This window comes from Podarcis vaucheri (assembly GCF_965113315.1).
Source record: "Podarcis vaucheri genome assembly, chromosome: 4".
Classification (NCBI taxonomy): Eukaryota; Metazoa; Chordata; class Lepidosauria; order Squamata; family Lacertidae; genus Podarcis; species Podarcis vaucheri.
This window is the reverse complement of record NC_138762.1, coordinates 75,538,451-75,557,612: the sequence shown is the minus strand read 5'-3', so window position 1 is coordinate 75,557,612 and position 19,162 is coordinate 75,538,451. Positions and strand designations below refer to the sequence as shown.

The 19,162-nt window shown below is 41.9% G+C and overlaps 1 protein-coding gene across 6 annotated transcripts in view; it reads right to left on the bottom strand.

The window, feature by feature from the left end:
* HERC2 (HECT and RLD domain containing E3 ubiquitin protein ligase 2) overlaps nucleotides 1-19,162 on the bottom strand; it is a 101,081-nt gene that overhangs the window by 37,493 nt on the left and 44,426 nt on the right. For 5 of the 6 annotated variants that reach the window (XM_082219998.1, XM_082220002.1, XM_082220001.1 and 2 more), the window contains 23 exons: nucleotides 18,945-19,137; nucleotides 16,982-17,164; nucleotides 16,322-16,506; nucleotides 15,674-15,821; nucleotides 15,368-15,564; nucleotides 14,899-15,129; nucleotides 14,304-14,439; nucleotides 13,238-13,381; nucleotides 12,177-12,319; nucleotides 10,794-11,061; nucleotides 10,071-10,213; nucleotides 9,774-9,872; nucleotides 8,001-8,169; nucleotides 7,776-7,901; nucleotides 6,218-6,326; nucleotides 5,815-5,954; nucleotides 5,225-5,415; nucleotides 4,871-4,976; nucleotides 3,917-4,008; nucleotides 2,495-2,670; nucleotides 1,569-1,680; nucleotides 470-551; nucleotides 191-334 (listed from right to left, as the gene is read on the bottom strand). In XM_082219998.1, the coding sequence (XP_082076124.1) occupies nucleotides 191-334; nucleotides 470-551; nucleotides 1,569-1,680; nucleotides 2,495-2,670; nucleotides 3,917-4,008; nucleotides 4,871-4,976; nucleotides 5,225-5,415; nucleotides 5,815-5,954; nucleotides 6,218-6,326; nucleotides 7,776-7,901; nucleotides 8,001-8,169; nucleotides 9,774-9,872; nucleotides 10,071-10,213; nucleotides 10,794-11,061; nucleotides 12,177-12,319; nucleotides 13,238-13,381; nucleotides 14,304-14,439; nucleotides 14,899-15,129; nucleotides 15,368-15,564; nucleotides 15,674-15,821; nucleotides 16,322-16,506; nucleotides 16,982-17,164; nucleotides 18,945-19,137 (3,517 nt within the window). The remainder of the gene's footprint in view (nucleotides 1-190; nucleotides 335-469; nucleotides 552-1,568; nucleotides 1,681-2,494; nucleotides 2,671-3,916; nucleotides 4,009-4,870; nucleotides 4,977-5,224; nucleotides 5,416-5,814; nucleotides 5,955-6,217; nucleotides 6,327-7,775; nucleotides 7,902-8,000; nucleotides 8,170-9,773; nucleotides 9,873-10,070; nucleotides 10,214-10,793; nucleotides 11,062-12,176; nucleotides 12,320-13,237; nucleotides 13,382-14,303; nucleotides 14,440-14,898; nucleotides 15,130-15,367; nucleotides 15,565-15,673; nucleotides 15,822-16,321; nucleotides 16,507-16,981; nucleotides 17,165-18,944; nucleotides 19,138-19,162) is intronic. The other variant, XM_082220000.1, reaches the window with a different exon arrangement.

Here is a 19,162-nt window from a genome sequence, read left to right as displayed (position 1 = left end):
GACTAGATACGGCACTTGCCCTTTCACACGTAACACTTCCCTATGCAGAGCACTGTGCAGAGAGAAAGCATGAAGAATACTGACATGCAAAGTAATTTTGACTTCCAAAGTAGTTTGGATAAGAAGCCTATTTCAATTTGACATAATAATCTTACTGATTCCCACAGATAGGAAAGGACAGATTTGGTACCTGAGTGAACAGCAACTTTCTTCACTACATAATTACTGAGAGCAGTAATCTGCCGGGGAATGGGAACAGTTCCACTCGATAAGCCTAATCCCAGTCTTCCATTGGTGGCCTCTCCGCAGGCATACACTTTACCCTCCACAGTCACTAAAAGACAGGAGAAACTCAGAGTTCCATTACGGAGAAATTAGGACAGCCGAAAGCAGCTTCGTTTTTTAAAACAAATACAACACCTTACATATCAGTAGATTTAAAAAGCTGTGTGACAGAGAGCTCCCCTACCTGCAAAAAGGCTTTTGGATCCCCCAGCTACCTGCACCACATTCAAGGCAGAGAGGGTCTCGGAAAATGAAGGAACCTTTATCTGTAAAACGCAAATTATACAGAAAATAAACAAGTGTAAGGCGTTTCAAAAGCACGATTTGCCTATGGCATACCTAAAACTGTTCTCTCAATCTTAGCAGTCATCTTCTGATCATCGAGTGAATGCTTACCGCACGTTCAAAGAATACTCTTCTTATTCAAAAGGTTTTAAAGTTATGAATCAAGTGTCCCTGCATCTCATTTAGCACCAGCATTCACATCTCCCTTTTGGCCAAAGGCTTATTTCCTGGCTGTCAGGAAATATGCACAGTTGCCAGCTTGACATGATGTGTGCTAATCTTGTTCACGTTGCTCAGACCCTGTAAGCCGCTCCACACAATGTATTGACTACCTATTGAACAGATGTTGCCTAATCAAGGTAGAAATAAGTTGCTAGTTGAAATAACCTTTCAAGTTTGGGTCATATGCTTTCAAGTAACGGAAGCCAATGCTTTCTGAAAGAAGCCCAAGAATAAAACCGCAACAACCCATCTTTGCAAGTCTGTTAAGAACAGAAGTCCTGCCAGATGAGACCAAAGTATATCTATGTTCAGCATCCCGTACTCATATTGGCCAAGCCCACAAGCAGTGAATAGATACAACAAGTGCTCTCCCTGCTTGTCCTTCCCAGCAGCTGAGATTCAGAGCCATACTGCTTCTGACAGTAGACAACGTTCTACTATGTCATATTGTTTATAGGATTTTAGGTGTTCGGATCCTGACCACTGCATAGAACCAAGCTTTTTTTTTAACAAGGATGGCCTCCTCCGTAACACAGCTGAAGCTGCTGCATGGATGTTAAATCCGCAGCAACCGACAGCTGTTAAAAAGAGGCCTAATCCTTGGCTGAAGGGCTGTACGTAAATTTAATAAATAAGCAAATGATCCAGAAAAAAAGAGGCATGACAAGACGTTTAAGGTGATATTTCCTTGCAACACGCAGAGACACACATAGAAGTAAGGAAGCACAACATTGTTTTCATGTATTTCAATTTAAAAAAAACAAAACACTCAATACCTTAGAACCTTTTAATCCTCCTAGTTGGTCTTTGTCATTCAGGCCCCAAACAAAAACTTTGGTCCTTATTGTCGCTGCTGATTCCAGGCCTGTTGTCTTCTTTCTAACAAGGCTAAGCAAGCAAGCAAGCAATGAGTTAACTTTCCAATTTATATACTGGAATTGTCCCTAGGATTTTATTTGTCACCCACCTATTCACTATTTATTTGCAACAATTGCATCACAACTATTTTTGTGAAAATAATGAACTTAAATTGAGATAGATGTAGTAGCTTTGTACTAATGTAACATTTTAATATGTAACACTATTTTTTTTGTTTAAGTTTCTGGTTGTTGCTTCAGTTTTTGGTATACTGCTTAGAGATATTTTTTAATATATCAAGCAGTATATAAATTAATTAATCAATAAATAATCTGTTAAAGAAAATAAAAATGAGGAACGTTTGGGACAAAGTATTCCTAATCCTGAACTTGAAAGTCCCAAGAAGTTCAGCAGTATGCAATTAAAAGGTAAAGGTACCCCTCCCCGTACGGGCCAGTCGCATCCGACTCTAGGGTTGTGCGCTCATCTCACTTAAGAGGCCGGGAGCCAGCGCTGTCCACAGACACTTCCGGGTCACGTGGCCAGCATGACGAAGCTGCTCTGGTGAGCCTGCACCAGCGCAGCGCACGGAAACGCCGTTTACCTTCCCGCTATAAAGCGGTACCTATTTATCTACTTGCACTTAGGGGTGCTGTCGAACTGCTAGGTGGGCAGGAGCTGGGACCGAAGACGGGAGCTCACCACGCCGCGGGGATTCGAACCGCCGACCATACGATCAGCAAGTCCTAGGCACTGAGGTTTTACCCAGAGCGCCACCCGCATCCCTAGAGTATGCAATTACACGTGGTGTTTTACAAGAGATCTTTGCTCTAATATTCCATACCTCCCAGTGTTAGCTTTATCATCTTCATCTTCTTCGTTATCCGAAGCAAGAAAGGGAACTGCAGCCAAGTCTTCATCCTCTGCCCGAATACGCCCCAATATGCTGAGACCGTGTATTTTGCAATCAATGCCAGAGCTCCTGCACTGCTTTATAGCCACTTCAATATACCTGTGATACTAAAATTAAAAAGGATTAAGTTTATGTGTTGGTTCTTAATATACTTAATGCCACAATTATAAGAAAATACGTGACAAAAGGATAGAAGACAAACATGTGTCAAATGCTCTAGAGAACTGCCTACCTGGCTGCCTACTTTAATATTATGACTGGGACTATGAAAAGGGAAACGAATTAATTATATATGTACGGACTTGTATCCATTTTTACCTACTTCTGACCTTTCTGCTCCCTCCTGTTTTATTAATATAAAAGGGAATCTCTTTAATAATAAAAAGCCTGAATAAATGAAAGAACCACTCCTGTTCTTAATTCTGCTCAGGGGTGCTCAGTAATGAGCCATCCTAACTTGGTAAGACCTTTATTGCTTTGGGAAAACCTGAGGCACTCTTACTTTTCAGAGAGAGACCCTCACCCACCTAGGAGGTCTAACCTCTGACAGACCCCGGGGATTCTGACAAGCGTCTTCCTGCATTCCAATGGATTTTTACTTTTTCTTTAGACGCGGCATCTGCCTTGTGTGCATATGCAACTATACCCAACAAAAGGAGGGGATGGGGCTCACAAAAACATTAATTTTGTTCATTAATGTCAAGATTTAAACAACAGACACATAAACGCCAGCCAGTGTCCTCATTAAGCAACATGGCTGTGGAGATATCACAGCATGGTTTCTTGGGAAACCAAAAAAAAAATTCCTCATGCGCCCAAAAAAGTAAGTGACAAAGGAACTCTTCACAATAACAGCGGGCATTTAAATCTGACACCTTGTAGCTGAAAGCCATGGGGGAAACATAAAGAATATACATCTTACATGAGTTCAACGCACAACTTTCTTAATTAGTCTTCCCTATAACCAGCAAATGGTGCTGGAGGAGACTCTTGAGAGTCCCATGGACTGCAAGAAGATCAAACATGTCCATTCTTAAGGAAATCAGCCCTGAGTGCTCACTGGAAGGACAGATCGTGAAGCTGAGGCTCCAATACTTTGGCCACCTCATGAGCAGAGAAGACTCCCTGAGAAAGACCCTGATGTTGGGAAAGATGGAGGGCACAAGGAGAAGGGGACGACAGAGGATGAGATGGTTGGATAGTGTTCTCGAAGCTACCAGCATGAGTTTGACTAAACTGCGGGAGGCAGTGGAAGACAGAAGTGCCTGGCGTGCTCTGGTCCATGGGGTCATGAAGAGTCGGACACGACTAAACGACTAAACAACAACAACAACATAACCAGCAATAACCTACCTCTGTGCAATCACCGAGAAGAGGAACTGTGGTGTCTGTAGGATTAATGTTGATTGTCTTCAGCTCTATGAGGTTGTTTAAGGAACTTCCACCTGCAGCATAAGGAAAGAGACGCATGCTGGATTATTTTTATATTAGGGAGTTGTTTTTCAGTACAGGCAACTCCCAATTTATGCAGGGTTTACGTTCCAAGGCACCGCATGTTAAGTGAAATAATGTATATTTGAAACCATTGTAAAAGCCTGCAAACAGCCTAGGACCCTCGTACCTAAGCCACCACCTCTCCTGGTATGTCCCACAGAGGAACTTACAGTCTTCAAACAAAAACATCTTGGAGGTCCCAGGCCACAGAGAGGTTAGGCTGGCCTCAACCAGATCCAGGGCTTTTTCGGCTGTGGCTCCGATCTGGTGGAATGCTCTGTCACAAGAGACTAGGGCCTTGTGGGACTTGACATTTTTCCGCAGGGCCTGCAAGACAGAGCTGTTCCACCAGGCCTTTGGCCAGGGCACAGCTTGACTCCCTCCTTTGGCAATCCTCACAGAACTCTAGCCCAATGGTTGCCATTGATCTGATTTGAATTAATTTTATAATGAAATGATTTTAGAATGTTGTATTATTTGACTGTTTTTAGCCACTCTGAGCCCAGCTTCGGCTGGGGAGGGCAGGATATAAATAAAAAATTATTATTATTTTTACTTTTACTATTATTATTATTATTATTATTATTATTATTATTATTATTATTATTATTATTATTATTATTTTAAACACCCTGATCTGCCCAAGCCCTGCTCCACCCCTTTTGTGATATTTTCAGGTCACTTCCAGGTTTGGAATACACGTATCGGATGCACCTAAAACAGACTTGCCTGTATTACCATACTGCAAGTAAACAAAACAAGCTGCTCAATAATGAAACCAATTCCCTGTAGTCAAAACTGACAGTCTCCTACCTGAAACCACAACCAACGAGGGCATGTAGCTGCTGTCTGCAGGATCCACAATCATTTTCAGTCTGTGTACGAGGACGTCAGGGAAAATCTCCAAACGGATCCAGTGCTGGGGGGGGGGGAATGACTGCAATTATCTAAAATTCTCTGGAGGCACAGTGGACTACAGTTACATGTGAACATGACTACTACTTCTTAGAATACTTGCAAGTAGTTTCAGATAATAAAAACAGTATTGCTTTTTAAAATATATATATCTGCAGGTATAGTTCTACTTTTATCAAATGATGGTGACAGCAATGAGAAGATTACACTGAAATGTGAGAAAAGCTCGCGAACGACTTCTTTAAAACTCACCTTTCCTTGGGAGCCAGAAGACTGCCAGCACTGGTCCCCACCATCAATCAAACGTGAGGCCTGATTCACGGAAGATGAGACATTCAAATTTTTAACGATTCTTGACCAATCATCCAGTAGCATCCCTCTCTGGCTACTGTGACGCCTCTTCAGTTGCTTTCCGGAGCGGCCACAAAATACTGGAGATTGACCTATTGTAAACAGTTGGTGTTGTAGATTTGAAGACAACTATTTAATTCAGGGACATGCTATCCTAAAGGCTGGAGCATTATACTGAACTGTATTTGTAGAGTTAATAATAATATTAATTTATTATTTATACCCCGCCAATCTGGCTGGGTTTCCCCCAGCCACTCTGGGCGGCTTCCAACAAAACACTAAAATACAATAAAAAACACTAAAACACAGCACAAAGCTCTTCCTACAAGCTTTGTTCACAATAAAGAATTTTGCTGAGTTTATTAGAAAGAGGAGGTCCAATGAAAGTTAATCAGAAGCAGTTTCAGAAAATGGGGTTTCCAAAAACTTTACCCACAACAAAGAGTTATGCAGAAACGTCTCAGACTTCATTAAGCTATAACGTATAATACCTGGCTCATTTATTCTTCCGAAAGTGTGTCGTGCGTTATGTTTCCTGGTTTTGAAACAGGTTTCACAGAAATCAAAGTCATCACAGTTTCTGCATTTAAATCTGGGTCCATTGATGGGAAACATCTGACAGCCATCACACCTAATTGAAACAAAAATTCAATTATCACATTAGCTTTTCTATTCCGTTCACATAATTTAATCCAAACAAATTCTCATTCTATACCGTCTACTACAAAAATGCCTACTCTTTCAGGTTTTTTTACCTGTTACATCTTGGGGGGAGGGGGGAATCAGGCCGTGTTTTATGTTATAGAAACACTACAAGAAAAAAGATGCAACTTAAAGAAAAAGCCACAATAAAATGGTTAAAGGGCTTTTTATTATTTAAAAAAACACACTCACGTAACCCCTGGATGAATACTGGGAACAAGTTCCATTTCTGACAGTAATCCAGTCCAATGAGACTGCTGAGGAAAGTCAACAATGACATCTTTACCATTGGCACTAAAAGCTGTGACAAGAGAAGAAATGGGAAATATAAAAAGTATTTGTGAGATATACACATACTTCAGTGACTGCTGTACTGATATTTCCTACTTATGAAACTTCTGGTATAAAATATTTAGTGGTGTACGCAATTGCTTGCTTTAAAACAACGAGCTTTCTGTTAACCTGAAAACCAGTATTTAATCCAGATTTTTAGACCACTAACCAGCACTTCTAACTTGAGAACAAGTGTAATAGCTATTGCTTTATCCTGAAAATAAATCAAACCCAAAATGTGAAGCAGGCATATGTGACACTCTGCCTCTATTTGAAAGCTCGTGTCAAAAACACAACAAACTGCCCTCCTTTTCCTGATGCAATCTGAACTGTCAGGTGGAGGAAAGCACAACATGACTTTCAGAATGACCAAGTAACTTTTAAAGCTATAGTGTTCCTTATTAACAGCTCCTTCATATGAAAATGGAATATCAATTTATGGAAATAGCAAGCTCCATTCCATTACATCCCCCCCAACCCGCCAAACAGTCTTACGTCAGGATTGTTTACCAAAAAACTTTGACCCTAAATTCTGTGACTGAAGCATTGCTCACAAAACAGGGATTTCCCGCTTCCTGCTGCTGGTCCCTATTCCCCACCCCAAAAAAACACCCTGTTCCTGAGGATTCAGAGACACAGTGGCCTAGTCCACATGTGACACTAAGCCATACTATGACTTAGCACGAGCAGACAGGCTCCTGGGGAAGTTTGCTCTTGGTTATGCAGAGAGCTCAACCAGGAGCCCTAATTCAGTCCACACGCTACATTAAGCTATGGCTTAGCTCACAATAGCGAGGCAGCAAATTGATAAGGGGGGAGCGAAGTTTCTCGGACCTCTTTCCTGGGAACGCAACGCATTCACACTAAGCCATAGTTTGGCTTAGAGCAACATGCGAACCAGGTCTTTGGGACAGTGCAAGGGATGCCATGAAGAGCTGCAATGGGAAAGCATAACTGGCAAATGCTGTTGACATTTGCCACCTTACATGGGCAGAAGTGCCTCCCGCTCGCACAACGACATACTTAGAGCCAAGCCAATACAGTCGTACCTTGGTTGTCGAAAACCTTGGCACTCGTCCATTTTGGCTCCCAAACGCCGCAAACCCAGAAATGAGTGTTCTGGTTTGTGAACGTTCTTTGGAAGCCGAACGTCCAACGCGGCTTCCAATTGAGTGCAGGAAGCTCCTGCAGCCAATTGGAGGCCACGCCTTGGTTTCTGAATATTTCCGGAATTCGAACAGACTTCCAGAATGGATTTCATTCAACAACCAAGGTACGACTGTACTTCCTGTTCATCAGAACTTGCTAAGCATTCCAACAGTTTAATGCAGGCAACACTACAATTCTACAAACAACGAAGTCCGTAATTCTGTGCAACCCATCCAACAAACTTTTTCTTTTAAAGAATACACATTACCTTTCACAACTCCCACGCTCCTGTGGGTAACAGAGCCCCACTTGTACTTGGGTGTAGTCACGGAGGTTTTCACTCGCACTTTGTCGCCAATCTTTATGTGTGATGGAGAGCTCTGTGGTGGGAATCCTATTTAAAAAATGCAAAAGCAATGAAATTAACGTCTTTGGATTTTGAGCGTGTAAAAGACAGCATTAGAATAATGAATGAATGAAGTAACTGACTTGCCTATAAGTTCAACGTGGATATATCTGACCCAGTAAGTGCCACCTTTCTGTTGCCAATCGCATTGCACATTGAGATCATGCAGTCCATCGCGGTCCAATTTGATAACTTTGCCCACGTCGCCCTCACAAACCTCCTCATATGTCCTGCAGCATCTAACCATCATTCCCACCTAGGAGGAGGAAAAAATGGATCAATATTTACCAACTGAAGCTTCAACAGAAATGCAGTATCAAAGTAACTACCCTGAACAAGACAGACTACCCTGTGATTTAGGAGAATTTCCTATCACTGGCCCAGTTAACGGCTTGCCGTGAATACGCAAAAAGTGAAGTTACAGGGAACCAGGCAGAGGGCCTTCTCAGTAGTAGCACCTGCCCTGTGGAACATCCTCTCATCAGATGTCAAACAGATAAACAACCACAAAACCTTCTAACGACATCTGAAGGCTGTCTGTAATTTTGCCTTCTGTACTCCTCCCTGCTATCGGGACGCGGGTGACGCTGTGGGTTAAACCACAGAGCCTAGGAGTTGCCGATCAGAAGGTCGGCGGTTCGAATCCCCGCGACGGGGTGAGCTCCCGTTGCTCGGTCCCTGCTCCTGCCAACCTAGCAGTTCGAAAGCACGTCAAAGTGCAAGTAGATAAATAGGTACCGCTCCGGCGGGAAGGCAAATGGCATTTCCGTGCACTGCTCTGGCTTAGTCATGCTGGCCATATGACCCGGAAGCTGTACACCGACTCCCTCGGCCAATAAAGCAAAATGAGCGCCACAACCCCAGAGTCTGTCACAACTGGACCTAATGGTCAGGGGTCCCTTTACCTTTACTCCTCCCTGCTAGTGCATTGGGGGGAGAGCACACGATTCCTAGCTTATACAAGCAAACCGGGGGCATGGTTTGCTTCTATTATTTTGAACCAGGCCTGCACAAGTAAAATGCAGTGATCCACAAAAGCACTGCCCTCAAAAAAAAAAAAAAAACTGGAGAAGAAATAGGGGACGATCATGTATTGAATCATAGTTCACACGTACAACAATGCATCCAATGTCTCCAAGTCAGACATGCCCTCTCTGCACAAGCAAAAGCCTTCGGAGCATTGTGTGAATCATCCCAATGTGGCTTCAGTGTATAAACCACACCACATGCTGGAGGGCAAAAAGGAAGACTCCAGATCTGAGTTTGGGTTGAAGATTTAATCCAAATTCCAAAGGTGGAGAGCCAAATGGGATCAGTTCAGGCCTATACTTGGTGCCTAGCGAGAGCACCTCACACAATACTATGATGACCGTAAGCTAATGGCTTTCTAATCCAATGCAAATGTTAGGAACACGGGAAGCTTATTCAGAGTCAGAGGCCGCTGCTCTTAGTACTTTTTATACTGATTGGTAGTGGCGCTCAGGATTACAGGCATGAGTCTTTTCCAGCTCTGCCAAGAGATGTCCGTGATTGAAACGGGAACCTTTTGCATGTAAAACAGACGCTGTACAAGTCGGTTACATCCCTGAAAACACACTGTGGAAGGAGGAAGTAGCCCCTTGACATTACCATGAAACAAAGAACATCAGTGCCTTCTATGAATAGAGCAAAGCAACAACAGATTGCAGCAGCTGGGAGATTAAATAAAGCAGCTTTTTGCAGTTATCAAAGCAATTTGCAGCTTCCGTGTTTATCTCCTCCTCCCACGTGCATCCACCTCAGCATTTCAGCTGCATCAACATCATCCTTCTCAAATAGAGAACATTACAGTTCAAATGCAGGCTTCATAGTCAAGCTTACCTGAATGTTCTCTCGCACATACACAGCATAATCATCATTACTTAAGAAATCAGCTCGTTTCTTGTAAGTCTGGCTTTCTGTTACAACGGCACCAGTAGACTGCAATAAAATAAAATAAAAAATCCATAACTCTGACGCACGTTATAAATGCTAAGTGCTCTGCAATGCAGACTCCCCAAATGATTGCAAAGAATGTTCATTTTGGTTTCCTGGCCCAAAGTTGTGACTGACGTATCAGGAACGCTGGCCTCTCTACACGTTGTTTCAGAATCCTAAGATCCCATTCCTAACGCTTACCACAGGATATGCAGCTTCTGCTTCTTCTACATCCTCTACCACGTCTTCATCTGAATACTCATCAGATACAGTGTCACCATCTGAGAGGTCAGTAATTTGGACATCTGGGTGGTCCAAAAGCCAGCCCACCAAGGCTTCTACTCCTACAGCAAGACGTAAGAAATACAGACATTATTATTATTATTATTATTATTATTATTATTATTATTATTATTCACTTGACCTGAAGTTCAAGAAAAAATAACTTTTCTCCTTGTGCTTCACTGACCCTACAGTCAACTTTGGCTGCACCAAATTATTCCCCCAGATTTAAAAAACAAAATATTCAATTCTTGTTTTTCAAGCGATTTTTCACAACCTCTCTTCAATTTCATCTCTTAAAACCATTTGGCAATCATTCAAAAACACAAATGTGGGGAAAGTGTAGCCCTGTGCATTTTCTGTGATATCCTCCTATCCCTTTTCAGTTGTTTAACCCTTATAGTTCAATTTCTCAGGTATGCAACCTTGGGGGTCATCTGTTTTTCTTTCCTTCCTTCTGGCTACCTGCAATTTAGTCCTTTTTGCTGCCTTTTCCTTTTCCCTTTCTCACATTCTCTTTTCCTTCATATTACCCTATCTCCACAACATCTCATTCGCTGAATGTCAAAGCACTTTCCAGCTTCTCAAAATCTTAATGCAACGTGTTCTTCCTTGAACCTCAAACAAACAAAAGCAAAGTACCTGGTAACCCAGAAGCACTTCCAGAGGTCCCCGAAAGTGATTTCAGTGCAAACTCAATATTCTTCCTGGGGAAACCCATTTCCATAAGCTGCAGCACAACTGGAAGCGGTGGAATCGGGGACACTTTGCGTTTTTTCACTTTTGCAGGTCTGATGTGCTGGACTGTAACGGGCGTTGTGGCTTCACTAGAGCTGCAGTCTTCAAAGACTGGAGTTGAGGGATGTGCAGACTCGACTGCCAGGTACTGACACACAGCCAGTGCAGCAGCCTATAAGAAGATATACGTAAATATTTTTGTAACTGTAATACATTTACAAAGTCCAGTTCATATCTTGGATCCCGAACGCCTTGCGAGTCGAACATTTTGGCTCCCAAACGCCGCAAACCCAGAAGAGAGTGTTTCGGTTTGTGAACGTTCTTTGAATGAATGAATTTTATTATTACACTCACAGACCAGTTCCAGGTCACTTACAATAACAGGAAAATTATAAAACACAACAGGAATACATTGAATTGTAATTGGGTATAACAGAGACAATTCAGATACAGTGGTACCTCAGGTTACAGGCGCTTCAGGTTAGAGAATCCGCTAACAGAGAAATAGTACCTCGGGTTAAGAACTTTGCTTCAGGATGAGAACCAAAATCACGCAGCAGCGGCGCGGCGGCAGCGGTAGGCCCCATTAGCTAAAGTGGTGCTTCAGGTTAAGAACAGTTGCAGGTTAAGAACGGACCTCCAGAACGAATTAAGTTCTTAACCCGAAGTACCACTGTATAGCAGCAGTTAAAAATATATATTAAATCTTGGTCACTAAAATATAACCTAAAATTATCACTTAAAACCTTAATCATTTTGGTAGTACAGCTTGTTCCCTAAGTTTTATGGCAGTCGCTCAGAATTTGGCTACCCTTAGGGTAATCTCTAGATTGTTCTCTACCAGGAGTTTTAGACATTCTTTGGAACCCGAACGTCCAACGCGGCTTCCTGAGCTTCCAATCAGGAGCTGCACCTTGGTTTCTGAACATTTTGAAAGTCGAACGGACTTCCGGAACTGATTCCGCTCAACTTCCGAGGTACGACTGCACAACATTAATAGGATTTATTTATGCCAGGTCTTGTGGAACATTCAAACTAGCAAAGCACCAGGAGATCTAGGGCTTGACCCAGGAACCTTGTAGTCTGAGGCTGTGACCAGCATTGGACGCTGTGATTAGAGGCAGGAGGCAGTCTCTGAGATAAACATGATCAGGAAGGAAAAGCCTATTATATTACAAGCCTGCTTTAAACTATGAATTGCCTTGGCAGAAAGTTTTTATTCTATTATTGCCTATCTAAATAAAACAGTAACTGTTTCTCCTTAATGGGAAAAACCTAAGATCTTACCTCAAGTTCTTGCTTATCAAAAATCGCCTTCACAGGTGATGGCTGTGTTGCTGCCGTCAGCAGTTGTTGCAAGAGGATCATGGGTGGCTGAGGTCCCTCAGGAGACAAGTCTCCAACATCAGGTGATGCCACTACGCCATCATCTTAAGCCAAGCAAAGTGGATTTAAGTTTCAGAAACAACCAGAAACTGAAATACACTTCCAATAACAGATTACTTTTCAATGGTGTCTCACTTCAAATGCAAACACCTCTTCTTTTTTAAAAAAAGGAACATGTACATCACATTCTCTGTTCAAAAGAGATGAAGCTTTGAATTCTGAGAAGATGCTTTGTATTTAAATGTCTACCTCCAGAACTACCATTATCTCTTTTTATTATGTCGTTACATAAAAATGTTAAAACTGAAATGGAAAAAGGGCTTCAGCTCGCTTATAACATCTACTTAAGAGTGACTGAAATTGCTAAGCACAGCAAAAGCTTGGGGAAGATTTCAAATAACCACTGATGAGTCTATACCATCTGAGATTTTATTCAATTATTTTTTAAAAAAATTATAATCTAGGGCAATTAACAGGCAATGAGACAATCATCACTAACATTGGGTAAGTATCAGATTTCTTGAAGACGTATTAATTTCCTAGTTTCAGTGAAACAGGGTAACTCATTGCTGGATACTCTCCACATAAAACACAAGAATATCAATTCCCTAGAAGTAAAATGGGCCCTGCATTGGTCTCTTTATTGCTCTATCCTTTCAGGGTATCTGCTTTCAGATGAAATTATTAAACCATATGAAAATACATAGAGAACATTACTGTTGGGAAGAAATTGCTTGTTACAGACAGAAAATATTTCTCCTTTCACCTTTTTGACTTTCAACATTAAAAAAAACCCCATGTATGTCCTGCCAGAAAGGAACTCACGGTAAGTCAAGACAATCATGCACAAAAACAAAACACAGATAAGAACCAGTCCTTTCCTATGTTCGTCTACTTACTTCAACAGTAGAAAAAAGTAAGAGAATCTTTATCAACCTTGTAATCAAGCAGAATATTATTACCTGTGGGAAGTGAGCCACCATCTTGCACTGCAGGCTGAGATAGGATTTGTCTTAATTTATCCTGGTGAGAAAGCAGAGCTCGACCTGCTTTTAGTATGTACAGTTTTAACTGCTGGCATCTGAGCAGATCCAAGTCTATTTGGCCTGTCCAAAACATATGATAGGCATTTCTTAGCAAAATAAATAGGAAGAATTGATCTACAAATATCTATTTTGGAAAGTGGTTTGTCTGTCTGTCTGCTCTTGAGATAACATCACCAAACTCTGCACAAGGGTTCTCGATGTGGGGGAAGCAGACTTCATTGGTGTTTGGACACCAGGCAGCATTTTGAATCAAAGATGGTGGACTGAAACATGGCTTTGCCTATTTGGGGGCATAGTTTCTGCCAGCTCTCAATATATCATTCCCAAGGTGCGGGCAGCAGTCTTGGTTGGCATTTGGATGCTGGCCACCATTTTGAATCAAGATGGTAGACCGAAACATGGCTTTGGCATGACTTCACTCTCTCTCACACACCCACACCCAATTGACTTGGGACCAAGTCAAGTGTTCCCCAGGTCAGGTTGGACCACTGGGTTGGAATGTACAGCCCTAAAACTCACAAATTACACTGTTCATTTAAAAACCACAGTGCTTTTTTGTTTCTTCCCATTCCTATTGGAATGCTTATTAGTAGAAATTCTTTATATTTTAATACACAGTTAAAATAAAGCTTGAAGTTATGAAGAAACAGAAAAAATAAATACTGAACTGTATTTTTTAACATATCCAAGAGGCACTACTGCTTTAGTCCCAGTGTTAGTTTTATATATTCATCATTAATGCCGTTCACTTCTTCCATGCATTCTTATCCTTCAGCATACAAACTTATGGCTCTACTGACTGAAAACAGATGTTTTCAAGTCTCCAAGTGGTGCACAATAAAGGTACAATAGGGATAAAATTAAACATAAAAAACCTACCAATTAAGAAACATTCTTCAAATCAACACACTTTGACATCATCTGTTTAAGAGTAGCGTCCTTTTAGAGTGAGCACAGTATTTATAAATCAAGAAAAACATACCCGAAACACCCTGATTTGGAGTCTTTATTCTGTGTTTTTCAACTTTACTTCCAGCCAAGTTCACCAGCTGAGCCCAGACAGACAGCATTGGTTCAGTGAATGGCAAATTATTGACATTAAAAGGAATGACCGGGAGCTATAGACAAACAGACATTTAAAATATATATTTTAGTATAAATTCCTTGTAAGTTGTGTTCATTTCTTTGCTTCCAACCTGAGAGAATTCCCTCCCTTCTCCGAATGCTTGTAAAAGGCAGAAGCGCTCCTAGACCAATGCAGAAGGGGCTGTCAAAATTTCCTTTCCCAGGGTGAAACAACAGTGAGGTAAAGCAAACAGAAAAGTTCTACCCAAAAGATGTGGAACTGAAGGTGACTTGTACAAGAGCTGCTGAAATATTGGTAACATATTACCTTATCTGAGCAGTGGTGCATGGCACTTGAAAGAAAAATATCAGCTTTTTTGGGATGCTCAAATTGCTGCTCGTCAGCCAGGAGAATATCAGAATATTTCCCCAAACGAACAAACCAACAGTCCACGTATAATGCATCGCACTCAGCTTACACCTTAAGCAAGGCATCACTTTAATACACTTACTGGTTTTAGCTGACTGAGGGGACAGACTCTACAGGTTCTCATGTCATAAAACTGCACTGTGATTTTTCCTTTCGGGGTGATTCGTGTCACTGTGCCTTCTCCAAATTCATCATGGATGACTTGGCCACCTAGCCGCAAGCGACTATCTATTCCGCCAATGACGGCCAGGACAGCCATCAAGCCTCCCACTTCTGGATTCTCAGCGTCAGGAAAGAAGTCTTCCAAAACAGCCTAGGGGAAAAAAAGAGAACAGGCACAATGAAACTGAAGCAAGAACTTCCCCTTGGAAAATATTCACAGTTCAAGAAAAACAACATGCAATAATATTTGATATTGCAGCCAATTTTACATTTAAGAAGGCAATCACTTCACAAAAAATATATCACAGCTTTTAAATAGTTTGACAGAATCCATTAACGATTACTAGATTTTAAACAAAAATGAGTTGATTTTAAGATGCGGGAACTACCCCTTCTGACTGTTTTCCTGCAAAGATGTGGGTGATGGAGGTTAGCTGAGAGTTGATGTACTTGTTTATGAGTCCATTCCACTGGCTCAGTGAATGCAATGTCCTCAGCAGTGCCACTATCTCCTCTGCCAAAGTACTGCTGTGAGTGGCCGTGAGAGAGGCCTGAGGCCTTGCCTTCCTCCTCCTCAGAGTAGACTCTGCCCAAAAAAAAAAAAGGATAAATTGGAAAAGAGGGAAACTCATAGACAGACATCAATATGGTTAAAAACATAAGAATACAACACTGAAGGCATAATATTCTCCTACCTCTGAGCAGTGGGATATCTGAAGAACAAGTGGTAAGCAGGCAGCCAAGGAAACCAAACAATTTTTCCACTAGGAATTTCATATCCCTTGACCTTTCGCTTTTATCCCAGGAAGGAAGGACTGCTTGTAGTAAGTGCACTGCAAGGATCTAAAAGATGAAAGGAGAAAATATACCTATTTTTAAGAAGTCTCTCAAGCTACTAGAAAAAAAACACTTAATTCTGCAAGTAGGAAGATACTCTTATGCCTCCTTGCACAAAATAACCACCAATGCTCCTCTTTCTAAAAAACATGGAGACATTTACTCATGTGTTATAATTCAAAATGATTTTTAATAAAGACTTTAGGTATGTAAGCTGTACTGTTATGTATATAAACTGTAAATAACTGCCTAATGTCAACCGGGGGGGGGAGATAATCCCCTGCTAGGGACCCAACTAACCACATTTCCACTTCCTCTTTCGCATCTAGGCAAAATGCAGCAATGAAACCGTTCTGCGTCTTCTTCCTGCTTCATCGCTTTCAAGAGAAAGGTGCCTGATCTTGAATCGAGCCACAAATAGGAAATGTGGTTTTCAAACTCTATTATGACTCAGCTGTGGCGGGTTAAAAACCCCACTGGATACCTCCAGGAGTGAAAGGCATTACCTGTCGTTGTAGAGATGCAGCAGTAAACGATTCATGTCCCTCCACGATTTTCATTAGAAGAGTTATCCATTGCGACGTACTCAGAGTGCTGCACATCTGAGGCATGAGGGCTATACTTCGGATGAATCCCAGTGAACACCAGCTCCTGTGCTGTTCTTTATAAACCAATGTATTTGGTACAGAAGCTGGAATTTATTTTAAAAAAAGAAACACTCTTAAGCGCTCTTAGTTGCCTAAAAGTACTACATTTGTGCATTTAGACCTGAATTATTTGCCTCAAAGCACCTAAAGTTAAACCGGCTTTTTAGAATAAACAGTTTTCATTTTGCAGAATAGAATGATCACTTGTTTTATTTATCAGCGTCAGAAAGCATGTGCAATATCATGTACTTTTGCCTGTTTTAGTTGAACACAACAGGATAACTATGAAAACCTAAGGAAAACAACAAAACACAGGAGAAAGCAAAGCACCTAAAATCGCTCTGCAACAAAGGCCTGTTTGCTCTGTTAAAAAATGGTGAAGCTCTTTTAAATATACTTTTTTAAATGCACTGCTGCAGATATGGAATGAGGCAAATCATTCTAACTTGAGGAGCCACTGATATGAGGATGAAGGACTCGGCACACAAAACAAGACTTTGATCTGGTGCAGGTATCTACCTGATTTGTCTACGGTCCCGCTCTCGACTAGCATGCGCAGCAGCCCACACAAAGTTCTTGTTGCTTCGTTCTGCATGACTTCAGCATGGACTCCAGCCGAGAGGCAGAGAGTCTGCAGCAGATTCACTGTGCTTGTCAGCATCATGGAAGTAGGGTGGAGATTTCTTTCAATTTGTTCTCCTTCTGAAACAAGAGTCAAATTAAATGACAGAAGACAATGAAATTTATGCGCTCCGTTGCAAGCTCCTTATTTTCACAAGCGAATTAATTCAGGTCTCCTAACGTTGGGTGACTAGTGATGTGTGGAAGTGAGAGCTGGACCATAAAGAAGGCTGATCACTGAAGAATTGATGCTTTTGAATTATGGTGCTAGAGGAGACTCTTGAGAATCCCATGGACTGCAAGAAGATCAAACCTCTCCATTCTTAAGGAAATCAGCTCTGAGTGCTCACTGGAAGGACAGATCCTGAAGCTGAGGCTCCAATACTCTGGACACCTCATGAGAAGAGAAGACTCCCTGGAAAAGACCCTGATGATGGGAAAGATGGAGGGCACAAGGAGAAGGGGACGACAGAGGATGAGATGGCTGAACAGTGTTCTCAAAGCTACCAACATGAGTTTGACCAAACTGCAGGAGGCAGTGGAAGATAGGAGTGCCTGGCGTGCTCTGGTCCATGGGGTCATGAAGAGTTGGACACAACTAAACAACTAAACAACAACAACGCTGGGTGACAGCAAGCACTGTGCAAGGTGATTTCAGCTCAGGGATTCCCTTTTCTCTCCCTCCCTCCCAGTACGGCCCTACCCTACGGCTCCCAAATCTGTTCTAGAGGGTCGCCCCCCCAACCCTCCTGTGTGCATATTTGGAAGGCACACACAACAGGCTGAAGAGGGAGGAGAGAATCCATTCCACTAATTGTGCCTGTTCCACTGGTGGACAGACACCCCTGGATACTGACTTTCACTTTAAACCTACGAGTATTTTTAAAAATGCCAGAATTTCCTTAACCTTGGACAAACCGGTAAAAAAAAGAGAGAAATTGGAAATATCCAATTTAATGTTGTTTTTCCAGGCAAATTAATCTTCCACAGCTTCAGAATGGCACGATGAGGAAAAATAATAACTGGACTAATATTACAGTATTGAGTGGAGGTTTACATTGCGGGGATGACGTGCATACATAGAAATGCATACACCCGAACTGCTACCACACAGCCATCCTTACCTTCCAAGCAAGGCGGAGAGCTTTTAAGAGCTTACTGAGTTCTGGAATGTTCTCTCGCAAGATGTTGCAGGGCTGTCCACATTTCTACAAGTTCTCACGAGAGCTTTCCAGAGCTTGGTAAGCCAGCCTAAGTGGTTAAAAGCTCTTTGAGCACCAGGAACACCCAGTGCAAAAGAAGCTTTTTGAGCTCTCCGCCTTGTGTGCAATTAATCTGCAAGATTTCAACAGAGCTAGGTTGAAATTGCATGGGTTAATTGAATGCAAGAGGTGGTGCTACTGTATACCAACATGCCACTCAAATACCAGCACTGGAAGTGAAATCCACCCAAAATAAATTAAACCCCACATTCTGTTCCCAGCAGCTGGAGCAATGTTAGAAAGTTCAGAAAGTTAAAAGGAGGCTAATAATAATAATGATGATGATGATGATGATGATGATGATGTTATTATTTAAACCCTACCCATCTGGCTGGGTTGCCCCTTCCACTCTTATAATGTCCATATCCAGAATAGCTAGGCTTTTAACCTCTCTACATCCCTTATGTCTAATGATTGGAAGAGGAGAAAGCATATTCCAGGAATACCTATAACTACGGAACCAGCAAGTGTCTGGCTTCTCTAAATTAGTTGGATATCTTTCTTGAAAAACGAGGTGAGAGTAGAACAAGGCCTATTTGTTCAAACCACTTACTGCTTGGTAGCTACATTACCACTTGTTCAGCAGAAAAACCCCTTACCAGAATCATCCTCTGTGTCCGAGTCTTCTGTTGTAGGCTGAGAAGCAGGTGGGGGCTCAGCCAGCTTGAGATCGTATTTTCCCTCTTTCCCCATCCTGTAAGAATTGGTGCTGCCAGTGTCCCACTGAACTCGAATCCAGCCGTCTTCACCCAATTCTCCAATCACGCGCCCCAAGCCTGGAGGAGGGCCATCCTGAAGGGAAAAGCAGCAGTAATAC